The sequence below is a fragment of the Canis lupus genome, chromosome 3 (assembly GCF_011100685.1).
Source record: "Canis lupus familiaris isolate Mischka breed German Shepherd chromosome 3, alternate assembly UU_Cfam_GSD_1.0, whole genome shotgun sequence".
Classification (NCBI taxonomy): domain Eukaryota; kingdom Metazoa; phylum Chordata; class Mammalia; order Carnivora; family Canidae; genus Canis; species Canis lupus.
The window spans coordinates 92,191,316-92,208,803 of NC_049224.1; the positions used below are offsets into that span (position 1 = coordinate 92,191,316).

At 58.0% G+C, this 17,488-nt stretch overlaps 1 protein-coding gene across 14 annotated transcripts in view; it reads left to right on the top strand.

Moving 5' to 3' along the window:
• Nucleotides 1–17,488, top strand: part of GAK (cyclin G associated kinase) — a 55,530-nt gene that overhangs the window by 8,312 nt on the left and 29,730 nt on the right. For 8 of the 14 annotated variants that reach the window (XM_038533634.1, XM_038533638.1, XM_038533637.1 and 5 more), the window contains exons 2-9: nucleotides 2,760–2,821; nucleotides 3,503–3,562; nucleotides 4,464–4,578; nucleotides 7,715–7,857; nucleotides 10,687–10,812; nucleotides 13,997–14,086; nucleotides 15,877–16,012; nucleotides 16,334–16,446. In XM_038533634.1, coding sequence (XP_038389562.1) covers nucleotides 2,760–2,821; nucleotides 3,503–3,562; nucleotides 4,464–4,578; nucleotides 7,715–7,857; nucleotides 10,687–10,812; nucleotides 13,997–14,086; nucleotides 15,877–16,012; nucleotides 16,334–16,446 — 845 coding nt within the window. Of the gene's footprint in view, nucleotides 1–2,355; nucleotides 2,423–2,759; nucleotides 2,822–3,502; nucleotides 3,563–4,089; nucleotides 4,229–4,429; nucleotides 4,579–7,714; nucleotides 7,858–10,686; nucleotides 10,813–13,996; nucleotides 14,087–15,876; nucleotides 16,013–16,333; nucleotides 16,447–17,488 lie in introns of those variants that run through there. The other 6 variants (XM_038533642.1, XM_038533644.1, XM_038533641.1 and 3 more) reach the window with 4 other exon arrangements.

Sequence of the window (17,488 nt, forward strand, 5' to 3'; positions counted from 1 at the left end):
GGGTCCTGGGATCGAGCTCCACGTCGGCCTTCCTGCTCAGCGGGGAGTCTAGTCTGCTTCTCCCTTTGTCTCTGCCCCTCCACCTTGCTTGTGAGTGCTCGCTCTCTCAAGTAAAATCTTAAAAAAAGAAAAGCAAAGTCAAGTTTTCTTGTTGGCAAATACCTTCTGTGTGTCTGTTGAGGTGCTCTGTCCTGTTTGTGTCCTTCAGCCCAGGGATTGTTTTTCGGTGTTGAGCCACCCTTGCATTCCTGGAGTGGGTCCCGTGCAGCATCATCCCGGTTAGCCGTTGCCAGACTCGCTCTGCTGGTGTTTTCCTGGGGGCTTTTCTATCTGTGGTAATGAGTGCTTGCCATCTGTGATTCTCTCTTTGGCCTCAGGTGGGTTGGCAACTATTTTCTCCTGTCACTTAGGAAGGACTTTGTGCAAGATTGCCATACTCATTCCTTCTGAAAATTTCATAGAATTCACCAGTGAAGACATCTGTTTTCTATTTTTATTTTGTTAATGGATTTTCAGTTATTTCCTTTCATCGGTTTTCTTGTATGGACTTACTATTTTCATTTTTATCAGGTATGTTGAGATAAAACTGTGACACAGGCTGCACATGTGGATGTCAGACACGTTAAGTACGTCCAGCACATAGACACCTGTGTACCTGTCACCGTGGCCAAGGTGGTGAACGTCACCCACAGTTTTCATCCTTCCCCCCTCGCAGCCCTTTCCTTCTCCCGCCCTTCACCCCTGGCAGTCACTTGATGTTACTATAGCTCAGGTAGTATTTTCTGGAGCTTCCATAGGGAAATCATAGGAACGGACACTTTTTCCCCTCTGCCTCCGTGTCGGTGTCTGTTAACACCAGTGCCATCCTGTGAATGCTGAGTTGTGTTCCTCGTAGGGATGATCGGTGTGTCTGTTCCCTGCTGAGGAGCCTGGGGCTGTTCTAGGGCGATCACACGTGATGCTGCGGGGACCCGTGTGTGAGTGTCTGGATGTGTGCCTCCATTTTTCCTGGTAAATGCCCAGGGGTGTGAAGACAGGGCCGTTGAGCCAGCTCACCTTTACCTTTGGAAGAAACTGCCAAACTGTGTTCCCACAAGCAGTGTAAGCACTCAGCGGACCCACATCCTAGACCATAATGGACTTGGTATGGTCCATTTAAAGAACAGACCTTCTAATTAGATGGACAGTGGGATCCTTGCGGTTGAAGTGTCTCCCTAGTGGTTGCTGGTGTTGAACATCTTCTCATGTGCTCACTTCTCCCTTGTGTCTCTTCAGGAAAGTGTCTTTTTTTATATATATATATATATATACTTCACCCATTAAAAATTTTGTTAAAAAAAATTGTTGTTACTGAATTTTGGATTTTCTTTATATTTTTCTGGATAGAGCCCTTTATTGGGCCGGTAACTAAAAGTCCATCTAGCGTCTTTTCACCCTCTCCACAAGGTATCTAGAAACCAAAAGTTCTTTACTTTGATGAAGTCCACTAGTCATTGTTTTCATTTGTGGATCATACTTTTGTTCTTATGTTTAAGAAATCTCTAGGATATGTAGAAATATAGTTTTTTGTTTTTTGTTTTTGTTTTTTTGAGAGAGAGAGCATGAGGTGGGGTGGGTGGTGCAGGGGCAGAGGGGGAGAGAGAGTCCTAGTCCTAAGCAGGCTGCATGCCCAGCACAGAGCCCGATACGGGGCTTGATCTCACAACCCTGAGATCATGACATAAGCCAATGGATGCCCTCATCCGACTGAGCCACCCAGGTGCCCTGAATATCACAGTTGATTTATGAATGTTTGCATATGACCTATGATTGCCCTAAACTGTTTTATTAGTTATAATAGCTTTTGGGGGGTAGGTATCATAGGTATCACGATGTCAATCTACAAAGTCACGTTGGATGCAAAGAAAAACATGTTCACTTCTTCCTTTTCAATCTGATTGCACCGGAGGCGCTGATTGCACCGGCCAGGACTCCCAGTTCGGTGCCGAGTGGCAGTGGTGAGAACGGCTGTCCTCACCCTGTCCCTGGTGCTGGGGAGAAGCCCTGGGCCCTAGCACCGAGCGCGAGGTTGGCTGTGGGTCTCTCGTAGACCCCTGGTACCAGGCTGGCAAGCGTCATGTTCCCGGTCAGCTGAGAGTGCCTCGCTGCGTGATGTGGTTTTCCACCGCGGGGAACTAGAAAAAGCTAAGCAAGTTAAACCTAAAAACAAGAGAATTACATTGATATTCAAATGTTTATCCAGCTCTACTCAGTCATAACGCATTATCTTTTTGCGTGTATTATTAGGTTTGATATGGTAACATTTTATCTTACGTAGAATTTAGAATTTGTTAAGCATTCTTTGTTTACGTATGATACTGGGTGTACTTTAAAGTCTTTTTTGGGCATTGGGTGGTGCTGGCCTCTTTTATTCTGGTTGTTGGTCAGTCCTTTCTTAATTTCTCTTTCTTGCTTTTGCTCTCTCTGATCAGTCTATACAGAATTTATCAGTTTCATTTTCTTGTTTTCAGAGGCTTTGGTGGTGTCGGTTTTCTCCATTCTTTCCCTCATTGATCTCGGTTCCTATGGCGATGTCCCTCCTGTCTCTGACATGGGATATTTAAAAGACAGGATCATATAAATTACGGCCATTATTTTTGTGGAAAACAAATTACCAGCCACAAGTCCAACTTGTATTTCACCTAGTGAAGATATTTTTAAAACTTAATGTTGAATAAGCCAGAGCACTGAACTGATATGTTTGTTTTTCTAATTTTCAGGAGGGTTTGCATTTGTGTATGAAGCTCAAGATCTGGCAAGTGGCAGAGAATATGCCTTAAAGGTAATCAAGGATGACATTTCTGTGGGTTTTTACATTATCTTAAGGAGATCTCTAAGTGACACTGTTTCCAGAGATTCATTTCCATTATTTAGTAAACATTTCTTGTTTACAGTCTGTCCCATTTGTTCCTTCTGAGGGGAAGCCATCAACGGTCTTAGAGGACGTTAAAGCTGTGCCTTCCAACTTTGTGGCACGGTGACCTTAGTACCAGCTGCCAGAATGAGGGGTCCACGGAGAGGGGGGTTTTGAAAGCTACTGGTGTGAAATGTGTCTGCACAGCTTGTCTGCAGATAGGGGTCACGGGGTGGGGTCACCTGGGGTGCGCAGCAGGCCTGGCGGGGTCCGTGGGGGCTGTCGTGGGCTGCTGCTGAGGCACTGACGGACCCTGGGGGTCGGCACCATAGCCCACATCTCTGCTAGTGTCTTCTCCCTTTTTCCTTGGTTGTCTAACTTTTCTCCAGCCTATTGGGAGAAAAGATGCATATTTTTAGTTTTCCTTGTGTCCTTGGATCATAAAGGACCATTTTCAGGGGTCTTTAACCTTCTGTCAAGTTTTTGCAGGCCAGATGTTAAAGCACAGGTAAGCAGGTTCCACTTTTAGGTGGCATTGTGCTTATTCTCTTGGGTGTAGAGTAGAAAGAGAAACCCTCCTTAATCTTGTCTTGTTATTTCCTGATACAGAGATTATTGTCTAACGAAGAGGAAAAGAACAGAGCCATCATTCAGGAAGTTTGTTTCATGGTATCCTTTTCCCAGGGCTGAGAGCGGGTGCGGTCACATAGGGAGGCCTGCACCGCGCTGTGGCCGCCTGCTGCCGTGGGGCTCCTCTGATGCTAAAGTTGGCCTTCTGCTTTTCACTGGACCTCTTAGTGGAAAGGAGCTTTATCCCTTGGTCTTTGCTCCTGGGTGACAGCAAGAGATTCGGTAGCTTTGGGAATGGAGGTGTTCTGAGCTAGAGCGTAGGCCGATGCCCTGCCCTCCACCCCTTCACGACCCCGACGTGGCCCACGGTGCCCGGCCACGAGCTGTGCTCTGGTGATGGCCAGGGCCCGTTGCTGGGCCTGGTGCCACTGGGCCCCAGTGTCACTTCTCAGCCGCACCATGTGGTCCCCTCGCCCCGCCCAGGGCGCTTGGGCAGTCGGGTTTCTGTTGCACGGATGGTGGATGTGTGGGGCTCTTCTTGCGGGCTCTCCACTTTGGCACATGTTCTCCCTCAGCAGGGGCCTTGCCCTCTGCTGTCAGAATGTGTTCTCTTTTCTCTCTTGAAGCTCTGTCTGCTGTGAGCCCGCTGGCTGCCTGAGCCTGCGGGTCCTCGCCTTGCAGAGGTTCGGTGGAATCCACGCACCTCGTGGCCTCCCACACGCTGCACATGCCCTCTGTCTGCTGTCCTGCCTGGCCTGTGGTCAGGTGTGTGTGGCCTCCGTGGTGGTGGTCTTCATCCCCACCTTCCCTCTCCTTTCCCTCTTCTACCTGCAACCTGCCTTTCTAGTCGCCCCCACCTGCTATCCATCTTTCTGCTCCGACATGCTGGGATTGTAAGGTAATTTCATTCAACATTTTGGCTTTAGTGTCTTAATATTGTATGTATATTTGTTTTTAAATGTGCAGACTTACGCATTCTCCTTTAACAAGACACCTGCAGAAAAAACTTTCTGGCCACCCCAATATTGTCCAGTTTTGTTCTGCAGCGTCCATAGGGAAAGAGGAGTCGGACACTGGGCAGGCTGAGTTCCTGCTGCTCACCGAGCTCTGCAAAGGTAACATTTTGTTGGGGTGCGAACCACAGCGTTGCCACCTGTTGGAGTGCTGAGCTGTAATAGGGAGGGGTTGCAGCCTTGGCCCTGAGGGCACACGGCCCAGTAGCCTCAGGCACTCCCTGTATTCTTAGGAAGGAAGACTCTTTAGTTCATTCACAGGAGTGGGAAGGACCTAGGTGCCTTCCAGAGAGTTCCAGGGGCAGAGTGGTCATGTGAGTATCTGGATGGTGCCAAGGGAACAGAGGCGTGGGATGTGCCTGGTTCCCAAGGTAGGGCTGTGTCTGTCTGCAGTCATGGGGCATCTGCCCTGGGGGTGAAGAAGTAGCCGTGGGCCAGGTGGAGAGTGCCCGCCCCACTGGAGCTCCCATCTCAGAGAACAGTGGGGCCAGGACTCTTAAGGCCGGGCAGGTGCAGAGGCCTGGGCAGGTGCAGAGGCCTGGCCAGCAGGGCCTGGAACCAGAGGCAGGAGCCCCTGGGCATCGTGGGTAGAGTGCGCTTGGGCCTTGGTCAGCAGGAGCGTGTGCTGGGAGAGAGGAAGCCTGTGCCCCACAGCCACAGGGCCAGGTGTGCTGTGCCCACGAGAGGGGCCCTCAGAGAAGGAAAGGGTGGGGGCCGTGAGTGGTGACACCTGGGAGGAGTCGTGTCGTAGCTGGCAGAGGGTGGAGGCGCTGAGCACTCTGTGGACAGGTGGCAGGTGGCAGGGAGCCAGGGCAAGGGAACCACCCCGGGGTGGGGGTCCCTGTCTAAACACAGCGGAGTGAGGTCCTCATAAAAAGAGGGTTTTGCTAAACATTCTTTGTTTTCTAAGAAAAGCCTGCCACAGCCGGCTTCTCACGCCCGTACACTTACTTGTTCTCTCTTAAAGGCTCTGCAGGGTCCCTTAGTCCATCCCACGAGATCCTCAACCAGCACCCCCTTCGTGATGCATACCTTTCCTTGACCACAAATGTTGGTGTACAGAACTGCCGCGTGTCTGGCGTGTGAGCCCAGCGATCCTGTGGGTGGGGATGGGGTGCCGTGTGGAGGCCCCAGCTGGCACATGCTGGGCGGCGTGTGTGAGACCACACGCAGCTCCTCATCTGCCCCATGGGCTCTGCTGCTGGTGCTGTGTGTGCCTCGTCCTGCTTTCCGTAGTTTGTGTGTCTTTGGTTTACGTATCATGTCTTCTGTTCATGTTCTGGGTGCTCAGGGTGCTTCTGGATTCATCAGGACCAGTGTGAGCCATCTCGCTAAGGGCACCAGGGGTGGGGCCTGGCAGTGGCAGCTCATAGCCCTTGCCCTCGTGGGGTGGAGTGCTACTCCATGATGGAGCAAACCCGCAGAGCGCACCCCTCGTCGTCCTGGGAGCGGCGGGAGAAGCTTGGGGTGCTTGCAGGGTGGGTGCTGAGCGCTGCAGGGTGTGGGAGTAGAGGGTGGAGGGGATCTTAGGGAGGGACGTGGGTGCCAGTCCCACTGACGGCGGACCTGGATGGGTGCCCACCGTCTCCCACCCTCCCTGGTCCTCGCCCCCGTCTTACCCTCCACCGTGCCCTCTCCAGCCACTCTGCCACCTTTGAGGTCATTACTTTTAAGAAGAGCCCTCCTGATTCTCCCTGGATACCAGTGGCCAGTGAGCCACTGGCATCGTGATGCCCCTGCTGTGGCCTGGCTCCTGCCCATTATCCCCAGCAGCGTGGCCGTCTGTCCGTCATCCCTTGTTCTGGACCCCTCAGCAGGGCCTGGTGGGGCCTGTGTCCTGCCTGCGTCACGGGGAGGAGCAGGCAGTTATTCCTGAGCGCGCCCCGTCCTTCTGAGGGTGGGGTGCACGGCTGGGAGGTCGGCCTGGCTGGGAGAGGGTGGCCGTGGGTCGGTCCAGGGGAGCAGGGCCGGGCGGGCTGGTGTGCAGGCCTGGGGGGGGTGGGTGGGCTGCCAGAGCACACACTCCCTGGCAGACAGGTCAGCGGGCAGGAGTGCGCAGGTCTGAGCCCTGATGCCCTGACTTGGGACTGCAGAGGTGATGACAGGGCGAAAATCTCAGCCCCCTTGGGATGTGGGCAGCCCATGCCGTCTGCCCAAGGGCTGTGCTATCTGCAGAGCACTTAGAGTCTACTTGACGTTAAGCCACTGCCGTGTGCAGGCACAGGTTCACTGACTCACCCAGACAAAACAGACTGCAAGCAAAGTCCACAGTGAGGGTTGGGTGGTCCCATGTTTCATGGAAAAAGAGGCCGAGCAATGGGTGTGCATATCTATAGGCTCCCTAGAAGGTGACGCGTGAGCCAGGAGCTGCAGGAGGCGAGAGAGGAAAACCATCGCAGCTGAGAGAGCGGCATGTGCCAAGATCCTGGGGCCTGTGGCTGGAAGGGAGTCGGGATGGGTGGCAGGAGACGAGGCCTGTAGGGGTGGTAACCACCTTGGTTCTGCACTGAGGGTTTGGGGCCTGGGGATGGAAGGAGCTGGAGGGCTGAGGCAGCCTGGGCCTGGAGCAGAGGGCAGTACAGAGCCCAGGGGAGGGTGGGTTCTCGGAAGAGGCCCTGGGCAGGGGCCAGAGGCAGGACAGGGCTATAGGTTAGCATGCGGAGGCATGTGGGGGGGCGGTGGCCTGCAGGGGGGGCTGGGACATGGGGCTGCTGTTCCCAGCAGGCGTGCCCGTGGTCACAGAGGACTTAGCCCTGCGTGTGGCGGAGCTTCCGGCCCCCACGGCATCTGCTGGCTTCCCTGCCCCGTGTCGGGGACGGTGGGGTCCGCAGCTGGGGGCCAGCACGTCCTGTGGACAACGCACCTTCCGCGGGGCATGTGTTGACCGTGGTGGGAGGCTCCCGGGCCGGCGACCGTGTGCTGCCTCAGAAAACGAGGTGTCTGGGGGGCGTGCGTGTCGAGTCCTTTGTCTTGTGGCTGCGTCTTGGCCTGGCTGCGCGAGGTACAAGGCCGGCTGACTTCCGGGCGCCTCCAGCCGTGCGGCCGGCGCTGTTCCATGTGGGCCGCGGCGGTGTCGCTCCCGGGGTCCTGGTGGCCGTCCCTCTGGGCTTTCCTGCCTTGGGCCGTGGGCACTGCCATGGGCTCCAGGGGGCAGCGGCAAGGCCGCACAGCGTGCCGCCCCGGGGTGGGGGCAGCATTCACAGCGCCATGGTGATGTGACTCTAATTGTCTCTTTTAGGGCAGCTGGTGGACTTTTTAAAGAAAATTGAATCTAGAGGTCCGCTCTCGTGCGATACTGTTCTGAAGATTTTCTATCAGACGTGCAGAGCGGTGCAGCACATGCACAGACAAAAGCCGCCCATCATCCATAGAGACCTCAAGGTACCGCCTCCTGCCCACCTTGCGGGCCTGCCCCCGTCAGGATGGCCCCTTGCTGGCTTTTCCAGACAAGAGGGATGTAGGGGCTTCTGAACATCAGAACGGGTTTCTGGAAGCTGCTCCTCTGACGTGGTGCTGAGTCCTCTGCCTCCCTGCCATTTGGCGCCGCGATCTTTGCCTGGGGCTCCATGCCCCCTGCCTGCCCGTCACCCCGCCTGCCTGTCCTTTGGCGGGCTCTGGGACACTCACGGCTGAGGCTCCCGTCCTTCCATTCTTCTGGCCCCGGGAGCCGTGGAGAGCTGCTGCTGCTCCGTCCTCCATCCCCGGACACGGGCTCTGCGGGGTGCCTGCGTGCGGCTCGGGGCCTCAGGCCTTGTGCCACAGAGGTTGCTCTCCTGCAGGGAGCACTGCTCCCGAGATGCCCGCCGCGGGGAGTGGCACTGTGCTCGTGATTTCCCGTTGCCCCGCTGGAATGAATGGTTTCCGCTGTGCCCATGTCCGTGCTCCGCGCCCGCTTCTTCAGTAAACTTGTCGTTTTCTGCCCGTCAGGTTGTGGGTGGTTAGCGGGAGCTGCTCTGGCCTTCCAGCGGCCTTTCTCATGTCCTGTGTGCTGCTGGGCCCTTCTCCTGGTTTGTGGCCTACTTCTCGTTCCCCTGTTGTGTCTTTGGAAAAACCCAAGACCGTGGAACGTGCCTGGCGTCCACGAAGCTCACGCCCTGACTCTGACCACATCTTGAAGGAGCAGATGGTTTTTGCTGAAGAATCTTAGAATCATCTCGTGTCCTGGCTCTCCCAGATTCTTGTTCAAGTGTGATGTGTGTCTAGCCTGGCTGGCCTGGAGCAGGGCCCGCCCCTCCTTGGAGCCACACTGGGCTTCTCCGTGTGCCCAGGGAGGTGTGGGGTGGCATCTTTGTTTAGACTGGAGCCTTGGACAGGCTTGATCTTTCCTTTGGTCCCCTGAACCCAAGAGGTTGGCTGGTGCCCCCCATTGCGGAAGTCGTGGGGTCAGTATCCAGCCTGGAGGGTGCCTGGGCCGCCCCGCATGCTAGCCACCCCTTCCTGCTGTCTGGACGGGCGGATTTTCTCGTGACATCAAGACTCATGGTTTGTGCATTCACCTGTGTGTGTCTATAGTCTTTTTAAGGGAAGGGAACTCTAGAAGGACGAGATTAGTGAAGAATCAGCATTGCTGAGGTGTGTGGTGTGGACATCCCTCGTCCTCTCCGTGCCCCGTGTTTGCCGGAGGGCCCCAGTGGCCGGCCAGTGCTGGGCCTCCTTCAGGTGTTCCCTGTGGCCTGTCCACGGGCGTCACCGAGGGGCGCCCTGCAGACGGGCAGGTGGGACGCATGTCCTTGTGTTGCTCCTGCACAAGGCCCCGTCCGGCGCTGCAGGCTGCGGAGCGGAGCACTCGTGTCTGGCTTTTTGCCCAGCCTTATGGCGTCGAGGTCCGTCCACCTCGTGTGTCGTGGGAGCTGCGCACTGGGTTGAGGCCTGCTTCCCGAGTCGCTCCCATCCCTGTTTGGCCCGTGGAGCGATGCCGGCGCCCTCTGTCGGGCGTCGTGTCTCCCCCCACCCTCACCCCACCCTCCGGCAGCGGGTGGAGACACCCGGTGCCAGCGACCCCTGGTCCTGGGTTTTAACGAGCATCTTTTCAAGTGTGTTGGAGTCTGGATTTTCTCTGGGGAGGTACCCGTGGGGAGTTCGCCTGTTTTTCCCAAGGGATCGCTTTCTGTTTGGTTTGTTGGAGCCCTGTGCCGGTCTTGCTGTGGCTTGCGTCGTCACTCTGAGTAGTGAGTGTCTCCCATGGGATGCTCCTTGTTTGACCTGGAGTTTCTCTGTCTTGCTGAGGAGTCGTTATCCCGCTGAGAGACCTGGAGGCTACTCTGCATGAAGGGGCAGGTCGTCTTCCTCGATCCATCGTGGGCACCTCTCCTGGGTGGCCGTGCTGTGCCTGTGGCCCTCGGTGCCCCCAAGCCACGGTGTGGCGTGCACTGGATGCCCTGGGGGGCTGTCCCTGGTCCCTGGGCTCCTCTCTCTCCTTTAACGGAGCTTTACAGGGAGGCTTAAATCTGCTTGTCGGGCATCAGGTGGCCTCTGCGCTCTTCACCTCTCCACGTGAATCTCTGAATTATTGGTCACGTTCCACCCGAAAACCTTTCCAGAATCTGATTGGAGTTGCCTTGACTGTCCCGCAGAGTGTGAGTTGACAGGCTTTCCCTTAGAAGACCCAACTGTAAACACGCCAGCTGTGCATTCAGGGCAGGGGCCCGGTGAGCAGGCCGCGCGGCCACGCCAGTAAAGCTGCCTGGGACCCGTGTCACGAAGCCACCCAGTGTGGGGCCGGCAGGAAGCAGGCTGGCTGGAGCTGGCTCCTGGCCCCTGGACCGGGCAGACGTGGTCTGATTCCTCGACTCTTTGGATTTTAATGGTTTACCTAAGTTATTCATAGTTTTCTGAATAGAGGCGTTTTCTGCATCTTTTGTTTGATTTCTTCCTAGGTTCTTGATACGTTTGATGATTTTGAAATGGTGTGTTAATGTTCTTCATTTTTTAACTGACTTTTTTAAAGGTGTCTTTTGAATGTTTTGTTGATGGGAGTTATTTTTGATTTATGTTTGACTTCAGTTTTCCTTCTTTTTATTTTTCTGAGTTTCTTATTTTTAAAGGAACCCATAATCACTTGGATCAACAAGAAGTTAAGATGCTGTGTCCTCCCGTTTGTGGGAGGAAGGCTTCTCGCTGTGGTCCGGGGAACCCCGTCCCGTCTCCAGCACTCCCTGGGCCTGGGTCTCTGCACCCAAGTTCATAAGGATTCTCTCTGGAATTCTGCAGGTGGAAAACTTATTGCTCAGTAACCAAGGGACCATCAAGCTGTGTGACTTTGGCAGTGCCACGACCATATCGCATTACCCCGACTACAGCTGGAGCGCCCAGAGGCGGGCCCTGGTGGAGGAAGAGGTGAGTGGTGGGGCGCGTGCCCCCGTCCCGGCCTCCTTCCTCTGATGCTCGGACTGCAGCGGTGTGCTGTGCCCGAGAGGACTGGCGGGCCAGACCTTGGTGTTTGCCTCCCAGGTGTGTCTTTGGGCCAGGAAACCAAACTTGAGGTTTACCTTGTGTGTCTGTCACTCACCTCATCCCAAACTTGCCTCTTACGGCTTTTTTTGGGGGGGATTTTTTTTGGTAAAAGACCTGTAACGGAAAACTTCCTATTTCCACCGTTCTTAAGTGCGTGTGCCAGCGGCATCGAGTACGTTCATTGTGCTATCGTCCCCGCCATCCACCCACAGAACTCTGCCACCATCCCAAATGTGGCTGTTTAAAAAAAAAATCATTTAAAGATACATGTCATGGGCTCCCACAGGAAGTCCCAAAGGACATTGGTGGGTGTGCCCCGAGCACATGTGGGTCGGAGCGTGACCACACGCACACATGGCAGCGAGGCCTTGGGGAGGGGCCGGGGGCACTGTGCGGCTTGCCCTCATCTGGACACCCCTGAGCTGCACACTCACAGCAGCTGTGCTTTTATACATGGTGAGCAAACACAGAGACAGGAAACCCCAGAGATGTCGGGGTAGGCCATGTGTGGGGGCTGCGCTCTGCAGGGGCGTCCAGGGAAGCCTGCTGGGAAGGAGCCTGAGGGACGGGGCCTGAGCAGGCCAGCCGCTTGGCCCCCGGGGCCTGCACCACCAGGAGCCCGCCTGGAGGTCAGGTCTGCACAGAGCACCTGTTGCTTCTCCTGGAAGGTGTCACCGTCCCCTGCAGGCCCCAGACAGGTGTCGTGGATCAGAGCACAGGTGCTCCTAGATGGTCTGCACTCATCGGGGAAGGGGGCCTCCATCACTAAATCACCCCAGACCAGTGCGTTCCCACTTGTGTGTGAGCACATTTATAGCACAGCTGTTCCCGGCAAAGCGCAAACGTTTGAATGCTCTCCTTATGCCACTTTGCAGAGTAACGATGGTGTAGGAGTGTGGAGAGGGGTCCCTTGTCCCCGGGTGCTGGGCGGGTGGTTTGTAGCCGCCTCATGGGCTCTGAGTCCCGCCCCCTGTCACTGACTTTGGTAGCTCCTTGCAGGTGTGTGAGCACCTGCTGTGTGTCGTGCACACCTGCTTGGGGTGATGGGTGGGGGGCTGGAGTGGCCCACTCCTGTGCTTTTCTGCCCTGCATCTCCTCCCACCTCTGCCATTGGCCCGGGGGCACGTGCACCCCAGTGCCGTAACAGGAGCCCCCCACCCTCCCTGATTGTTTGCAAGGACTGTGGGTGCCATTTCTCTCATGGTTCATATTTTGGTGCCCAGATGCCGAGATTTGCTTCATGCTCGGTCCTGTGTGCTTGGACATGCTCCCTTCATTTGAGAGCCCTTGTGCGCTTTGTGGAGCAGCAGGGTGTCCCGTCCAGCCCTGGCACCTGTGTTCCTCAGGGGAGCGCTGCCGCCTGAGCGGGAGGGAGCACCAGAGACCCAGCTCTGGGCATGTGGCCGCGTGCGTGCGAACCTACACGCATGTCCCTCTGTGAGAAGCTCTGCATCTACGCTGGTCCCTCCGTCTGGCCTGTCCCGTGGGCCTCCTGCCCCCACGCCGCATCTGTGTGCCCTCTTTCCTAGCGAATGGCCCAGCTGCACGTCCCAGAATCCTCGTGTTACTAGAGAAAACAAATCTCCTGAAAGGGACCCAGATTCACGTGTGGTTCTGTGTGCCCCACCCCCACCCCCCCGCAGCCCAGACTGAGCCTGTGCTCCCTCATGCTCCTTCGTGCTGTGCGGAGAAGTCCTTGGATTCTCCCTCTCCCCTTCGGGGTGCTGGTGTTACCACAGTACATTCAGTGTGACTTTTTTTAATCTTATTTTTTAATAGACGACTTTTTGAGCAGTTACAGGTTTCCAGAAAAACTGAGCTGAAACCAGAGGCCCCCCCTTGCCCACACGCTTCCCGCTCTGTCCTCCTGTCTCTCTTGCAGGGATGCGCACACGGGTGCCACATTTCCCAGGTCCCCCGCCCTCTCACGTGCCACATGCTCTTCTGGTTTCTGCTTGCATCTTCTACGTCATGGCCTCTCTGGGGTCTGCACATGGGTCCCTCCATGGTGCCATCCGGTTCCCCTCGTGCTCCTGGTCGGGCGGGGTCCAGCGTTGTGCCTCCTGCACAGTTAGAGACGGCAGCACCCCGAGCAGCCTGCATAGGGCTCTCGTGTGCGTGTCTCAGGGTGTGAGCCCGGAAGCGCAGTGGCTGGGTCTGGGAGTAGGTCCAGCTGATAGGGTGTAGGGCCCTAAGTGGAAGTGTATCGGTCAAGCACGACAGCGCAGGATCCTAAGCATGCCGCTTGGGGACTTTTCCCGTGTGATGCCCCTGTCCCCCTGCGTCTGGGCCGTGTGGGGGCTGTGTGGCGCCCCCAGCTTCACCTCCCCCTGGTGTCCTGGGTGAGTCCTGCCTGAGCGCAGGAGTGTAGTTTTTGGAATGGGCTGCTCGAGGCCTCCATCCACTTTGTTCCCGTTCATCCCTTGTTCATCCCCGAGGAGTTGCAGGAGTTACACACCCCACCCGTGCGCCCTGTGTCCACAACGGGGGCCCCCGTGCGTTCACCCCACCTGTGGCCGGCCTCTGCAGGGGCTTGAGTGGCCGACCATCACGTGGAGAACAGCTTGTCGTACTTTCCGTGTGTCCGGCTGAGGTCGTGGCCCTGGTGCCTGCAGCCTCGTGGTCAGTGTTAGCTTACTCACCTTTCCCTTGGGTGCGAGGCCCCCCCGTGCCGCAGCCTTGTCTGTCGCATGTCCCACCCTCGGTACACGGCCCCCAGGGTGCTTTACCTAAAAACCTGGTAACTTCGGTTTGGTTCTGCCTCCCACAAGGACCTGTCCCGAAGCATCTCGTAGAAGAGCGCTTCCTCTCACGGTTCCGGGCCACACTTCCTGTGGGTGGGACACACTTCTCCTCGGCCCAGGCAGCCGGGTGCCCATGCTGAATGCTTGGGTGTGGCTGCATCCGCAGGCACCAGCGAGCACCAGCGCCCCTGGGGCAGGCGGCAGTGGGGGTGAGGAGGCAGGCGAGCGGCCTGCCACCGTATGGGCGGTGGCATGGATTCGAAGCAAGATAAGGAATGGTGCTCGTGTGTGGCCTTCCCCTTGAGACTGTCTCTGTCCTTCAGATCACCAGGAACACCACACCCATGTACAGGACACCGGAAATCGTGGACTTGTACTCCAACTTCCCCATCGGCGAGAAGCAGGACATCTGGGTGAGGCTGTGCCACCGTGGTACCTGGCGGCCCCGCTGTGGGCATGTGGGGCCCTCGGGGCAGGTTCCCGCCTGCCTGTTCTCCCCTTATTCCTCCTTCTCCTTTTGCTATTTTCACAAGAGTTACTTGTGACTGCCGTTAGCAGAGACACGCAGAACAGAGTCGGGTGGGGTGTCCCACAGGGTCCTCAGGGATGCCGTGTCTGGGGCAGTGCGCCTGTGATGGGTGTGCCCGTGTGGGTGTGCACGTGGGCCCTCCTGACCCAGGGACATCTCTCTGAAGGAGAGGCCAGGGGTTCATGCAGCCGGACTGGCCATCCCAGTTTTAGAGCTCTGCGGGTTTGCTGACAAGCAGAGTGAGGGCCAGGCCCTGATGCCCAGGTGACCCTGCTCCCTTCACTTTCCTGACACTCTGTGGTGGTGCCTGCGTGGTGTGGGCATGAAGCCTGGTGTGTCCCTCCTGGGGCGTGGTGTCCGGGAGGAGCTGGGGGAGAGCGGCGCCCAGGGGCCGGGGCTGCACCTGCCCACACCAAGGCCGCCCGCCCCCTTCCTGGCCCCTAAGAGCTGGGGGTGGGGAGAGCCGTGCCTCGGGCCCAGACCACTGTCAAGGGCCGAGTTCAGGTCTCCGGGCAAGCCTCCTGGGAACCCTGCTGCGGATGGGGGAGTCTCTACCCGAGTGCAGGTGGCCACTGATTGCGGCTTGCAGTGAGCTGGGGGTGCCCGCTAGAGCCCCCCCATAGCTGTAGCCTGTGCAGTCTTTGTAAACGTGGGTCCAGCCCAAGTCGGTGGCCTTGGCTCGTCCCTGTGCCCGCGGTCCCACGGGAAGCTGACGCTGCGTGCTGAGGGCTTGCCCCCCCATCGGAGGGAGCGGCTGTGGGCGCTCCATGCCTCCGTTCCTCCTCCGTGGCCCCGGCCGAGCTGCAGGGCAGTGGGCGGTGGGGAGGGGCGTCTCGGGCAGGGCCTCTCATGGACACCCGAGGCACACATTGGCTTCCTGCTCCTGCCGCGGTGGGCCGTGCGCGCTGTGTCCTCCTGGGTGGCCCTGCGGGGCCAGAGGCTTGCACGTGGGGATGGGCTTCCCGATGACAGACACTGTTGGCCCCTCGGACCGCAGAGGCTTGTGCCTGAGGGTGCAAGGCAGGCTGGGCCTGCGGGGGGGTGCCCCTCGGGGCCTCCATCCTCACCCCTGCACCCCTCGCCCCCTCGGCGCCCCTCCCTCACCTCCGCCCCACCACCACCGCCATCCCCTTTGCCCCTGTCCTGCCCCCAACTCCGCCCCATCACTCCTGCCCCGCCTCCTCCCCCCTTGCACCCATCTCCCCCACTCACCCCTGCCCCCTTTACCCCCGCCCGCCCCAACTCCGCCCCATTGCTCCTGCCTGCCTCCGCCCCCCACCCCCCTTTGCCCCCATCTCGTCCCCGTCACCCCTGCCCCCTTTACCCCCCCGCCCTGCCCCAACTCTGCCCACATCACTTCTGCCCCGCCTCCACCTGCCCTTGGCACCCATCTCCCCCCTGCCCCACCCCTCGGTGCCCCTCCCCTGCCCGCCTCCTTTGCCCCTGCCCCCAACTCCGTCCCCTTGTACCACCACCCCACCTCATCTCAACTCCACCCTCGCCGCCCCCCTCACCCCCGCCCCGGCCTCCCCCTTTGCCCCTGCCTCGCCCCCCCCGCCCCACCTCCACCATGCCCCCTTTGTCCCAACTCTGCCCCATCACTCCTGCCCCACCTTGCCCCCTCAATTCCACCCCCTCGCCCCTGCCCCCCCCTCATCTCCACCCTCCCCACAGGCGCTGGGCTGCATCTTGTATCTGCTGTGCTTCCGGCAGCATCCTTTTGAAGACGGAGCAAAGCTTCGGATAGTCAACGGGAAGTTCTCGATCCCCCCCAATGACACCCGGTACTCTGTGTTCCACGACCTCATCCGTAAGTCCCATGTGCCGAGGCCTTGAAGGCCACGCCGCCCTTCAGTGCTCGGCCCCATCTGTCTCGCCCCTTGTGGCTGTGTGCCCCCCCTCCCCGTGGGGGCTGTGCCCCGCGCCCAGCGCCCGTGTGAATTCTCAGGGCTCTGAGTGGCCCCTTCTGGTAACTGTGCCAGTTTTGGTCTCACTCTCCATGTCCTGTTTCACTCCCTTGCTGGTAATACCAGTGGCGGGAGTAAACCGAAGGGCCTCCGGGGCTGTGACCTTGGGGAGAGACGGCCCTGCGGTCCCGACCCTGACCTGAGCTCGCCTGCTTCTGCCCTAGGCGCCACGCTGAAGGTCAACCCCGAGGAGCGGCTGTCCATCACAGAACTGGTGAACCAGCTCCAGGAGATCGCGGCCGCCAGGAACGTGAACCCCAAGTCTCCCATCACTGAGGTAGGGGCCTTGCCAGGCGTTGTCCTTGATGGCGTGTTCAGGACGTTCCCGAGAGGCCCACCTGCCCTGGGCAGGAGACAGGGTTCCTGGCAGCAGCTGCTGGGGGCTCCCAGGGGCGGGGCCCATAAACTGGGTGTGGGGCTCTGGCAGATGGTGTCATGAGGGCCTGTCCCCAGGCCTGGGGGCCCAGGCAGGAGGTGGAAATAAGGACCTGCTGTGTCGGGGCAGGGAGAGTCATCACCCCGGGGGAGGAAGTAAGCTGTGGGAGGGTGTTGGGTGGCATGGTGGGTCCGCTCCAGGGACAGTGCTCCCCTGAGAGTTGGCAGCGGGTGGGTTGGGTGGTGGTCGGGGAGCTGTTTGATCTTTGGGATCAGAGAGGGGAGGTACTGCCGGACACACGGCACCCCTGGTGGGGGGACTGCTGCACACGTTGACATTGGTGCTTCTGGGACCCGTGACGCGGGTGTGTAGCCTGGTGAACCCCTTCTGTCGGGTTCTCTGGGCCACATGGGGCTGAGCGAGCAGTGAAGCGGTCCTCCCTGTGAGAAGGCAGCCCACCCCAGGGCAGCAGAGCTCCCGAGTGAGAACAGGAGGAGGGGCCGAGACCCTGGAGGAGGGGCACGGTGTCCTTTAATAGGAGGGCATGGCAAAGGATTTTTTTTTCCTTAAGATTTTATTTATGAGACACAGAGAGAGGCAGAGACACAGGCAGAGAAGCAGGCTCCCTGTGGGGGAGCCCAACATGGGACTTGATCCTGGGACCTGCCAAAGTCAGACGCTCAACCGCTTAGCCACCCAGAGGTCCCTGGGAAAGGAATTTTAAAAAAACCAAGTAGCATCTCCGTGTCCTTCACGACACAGGCCCAGAGATGCTGAGCACCGTTCGTTAGGGTTTGCAGGGAGTGCTGGGAAGTGTAGGGTCAGAACGACGATGTTGTTTCTTCTAGAAATTGATTAAGCAAACAGAGAAGTTGTGAAGAGAAGACATGGCTCGTCTAACAGACGAGGACGTGTGCGTTACTTGTAGGGGTTTATAGAACGT